The sequence below is a fragment of the Austrofundulus limnaeus genome, unplaced genomic scaffold, assembly GCF_001266775.1.
Source record: "Austrofundulus limnaeus strain Quisiro unplaced genomic scaffold, Austrofundulus_limnaeus-1.0 Scaffold1673, whole genome shotgun sequence".
Taxonomy (NCBI): domain Eukaryota; kingdom Metazoa; phylum Chordata; class Actinopteri; order Cyprinodontiformes; family Rivulidae; genus Austrofundulus; species Austrofundulus limnaeus.
Window position 1 is genome coordinate 19,308 of NW_013954075.1, and position 1,251 is coordinate 20,558.

The following is a 1,251-nucleotide window of genomic DNA, read 5'->3' on the forward strand; positions in this document are numbered from 1 at the left end:
TTTTTTGCAGTGTAATGCCCAGGAAACTGTATTTTTAAACACTAAAATGCAACAAAAAGAAACCAAACTTAAATGTACGTGATGTCTGCACCTTAACGMTTCAGTTCAAACCCTAGAATCATTTTGTAAAGTCATTTCTCATCATGTTCACATATATCCACACTTCCTACAAGCCGCTCCAGAATTGGCTCTTTGAAATGATCCTGTGTGGCAGAAAACCAGATTTCCCTAACACGATCTGTTGACATGAGATTCATCTGAAACATTGTGTAGAAATATATGTGTTGTGATCAGGATAAGGCTGGCTTTGTACACAGCTGTTCTCCTTTACAGCAGCAGGATCTGCGTAGCGTGGAGAACAAACAGCTGCTTGTTTATCAGTGCCGGCCGGAGCTGAAGCAGCACTTTCCAAAAGGAAAAATCTCCACGGGCTGAAGTGTTGAAAAGCCAAAGATAAACTTAACCTTTAGCTGAGTCGGTAAAAACAAACAAGTTCAGGTATTATTGGGAATCGTTACCTTCTCCAGCTGACTGTGAACYTGCTGAACGATCAGATCTAAAGCTACAAAGTTTTCTCCACCTGCAGGACAACGGGGAGACACATGGACACAAAATTAACCACAGATTTAACATAATGGAGCAAATGAGGTATCAAAATAATTCCCATAATTGTGTCAGTGGAACAGGGTATTTTTAAAATAATGTTTCTGTTTTCTCGCTGACCTTTAGGCACCACTATATCAGCAACTTGCACCGTGGGCTCGATGTACTGCTCAAACGCTGGTTTCACAAACTTGTTGTACTGTTTGATGATGCCGTTAATGTCCCGTCCTCGCTGCGAGACGTCCCTCTTCAACCTCCGGATCAGACGGATGTCCGAATCCGTTTCCACAAACACCTTCATGTCCAGAAGCTGCAAACGGGACAGCAGAGGCGTGGTTCGCTAGTGTGTCGTCAGGACAAAAACGTTTGAAAGTGGAAAGAATTTGTGGCATTTTGGTGAATAAATATGGAAAAACAAAAAATGTGCCCTTCACTTTCATTACTGCTCACAATGAACCTCTTTCAAAGACATGATGAAACTAGAAACCACACAGCTGTAGCTTATATGACCCCCGTACCAATGCACCAGAACTCAGAGCGGATTTATTGTTTTGGGTGGGGGTCCAGAGATGGTGGGGCTGATTGGTGGGTCTGATGGGTAGAGCTTCATCAGAGCTAAACAAAAAAAAAAATCTGAAGCTCCTATGT

At 42.5% G+C, this 1,251-nt stretch overlaps 1 protein-coding gene across 1 annotated transcript in view; it reads right to left on the minus strand.

Moving 5' to 3' along the window:
• The window catches only part of LOC106536074 (uridine-cytidine kinase-like 1), a gene marked incomplete at both ends in the record, with an annotated part of 27,687 nt that overhangs the window by 13,387 nt on the left and 13,049 nt on the right, over positions 1–1,251 (minus strand). Inside the window, 2 exon segments of the mRNA XM_014033245.1 lie at positions 519–580; positions 724–913. Of these exon segments, the coding sequence (XP_013888699.1) occupies positions 519–580; positions 724–913 (252 nt within the window).